Source organism: Theobroma cacao, chromosome 2 (genome assembly GCF_000208745.1).
Source record: "Theobroma cacao cultivar B97-61/B2 chromosome 2, Criollo_cocoa_genome_V2, whole genome shotgun sequence".
Lineage (NCBI taxonomy): Eukaryota > Viridiplantae > Streptophyta > Magnoliopsida > Malvales > Malvaceae > Theobroma > Theobroma cacao.
Window position 1 is genome coordinate 34,784,799 of NC_030851.1, and position 1,299 is coordinate 34,786,097.

At 35.2% G+C, this 1,299-nt stretch overlaps 1 protein-coding gene across 1 annotated transcript; it reads right to left on the bottom strand.

The window, feature by feature from the left end:
- LOC108660717 (uncharacterized mitochondrial protein AtMg00810-like) lies at positions 298 to 1,299 on the bottom strand. Its single transcript, XM_018114989.1, has 2 exons — positions 832 to 1,299; positions 298 to 762 (listed from the first exon to the last, which is right to left on the bottom strand). Exons 1-2 carry the CDS (start codon positions 1,297 to 1,299, stop codon positions 298 to 300), a joined length of 933 nt encoding a protein of 310 aa, XP_017970478.1.

Consider the following 1,299-nt stretch of genomic DNA (forward strand, 5'->3'; position numbering starts at 1 on the left):
CTGAAGAAAATATTCTGCTCATTCAAGTGTCTAAGAAAGAACTAGAAAACTAGCTACTTATATGCTGGTAAAGTTTGTAATACTAAACAACCTATAAGGGTAAAAATGTAAAAGACTAAAAGCAAACTATTTACAATAGATAAAATAAATTTATACTCTTCACTCCCCCTCAAAATGAGTATTATGTATATTAATAATGCTTAGCTTGCCCAAGAGAGAATGAAATGGTCCAGGTTGTAAGGCTTTGGTGAAAAGATCTACAAGCTGGGACTTGGTCGGAATGTATGATGGATCAATCTAGCCTGTAGCTACTTTCTCTCGAATAAAGTGACAGTCCATCTCGATATGTTTGGTACGCTCATGAAATATAGGATTCCGACAAATATGAAGAGTTGATTGATTGTCACAAAACAGTTTCACTGCACATGAATGTTCAACATTGAAGTCCTTAAGTAAATACAGCAACCAAATCACTTCACAACAAGTTGCTGCAATTACTCGATATTCAGCTTCAGTAGAAGTCCTTGCTACCACACTCTGCTTTTTAGCTTTCCAACTAATCAATGATTTTCCCAGTAATACACCAAAACCAGTAACTAATCTTCTAGTGTCTAGGCAGCCAGCCCAATCACTATCACTATATGCTTGTAAGCATAAATTAGAATCAGTAGAAAATAAAATACCTTGACCAGGAACTGTTTTGAGATATCGTAACACTCTGAAAGCTGCTTGTAAATGAACTTCACTTGGCTTGTCCATATACTGAGAGAGTATGTGAACAACATATAAAATATCTAGTCTTGTAAATGTAAGGTGTAAGAGTCTTCATACCAACTGTCTACACATAGTACTGTCTCTCAACTGTTCCTCATCTTTAGCTCTTGTCATCTTATGATGGTATTCAATCGGTGTAGACATTGGTTTAGATCCTAATAGGCCATACTCTGTTAAGATGTCCAGAGTATACTTCCTTTGACAAAGAAATATTCCTTTACTTGATATTGCCACTTCTAAGCCAAGAAAATACTTGAGTTTCCTTAAGTCTTTAAGCTTGAAATTAGAACTCAAATAATCTTTAACTTCATTAGTAAGATCCATTGAAGTGCTTCTAATCACAATATCATCCACATAAACCAACAAGGCAATGAATTCCCCGGTTTGAGTAGTCTTAGTAAATAAAGAATAGTCAGCCTTGGACTGTTGAAAACCATATGCTAGTAAACAAGTGGTAAATTTCAAATTCCACTGCCGTGATGCTTGTTTGAGTCCATACAACGACTTATTCAACTTACATACCAT

Coding starts and splice junctions, on each gene's coding strand:
- LOC108660717 (XM_018114989.1), bottom strand. CDS start 1,299: ATGGTATGTAAGTTGAATAAGTCGTTGTATGGACTCAAACAAGCATCA. Junction 763..831: donor GTACTATGTGTAGACAGTTG/GTATGAAGACTC, acceptor ATACTCTCTCAG/TATATGGACAAGCCAAGTGA.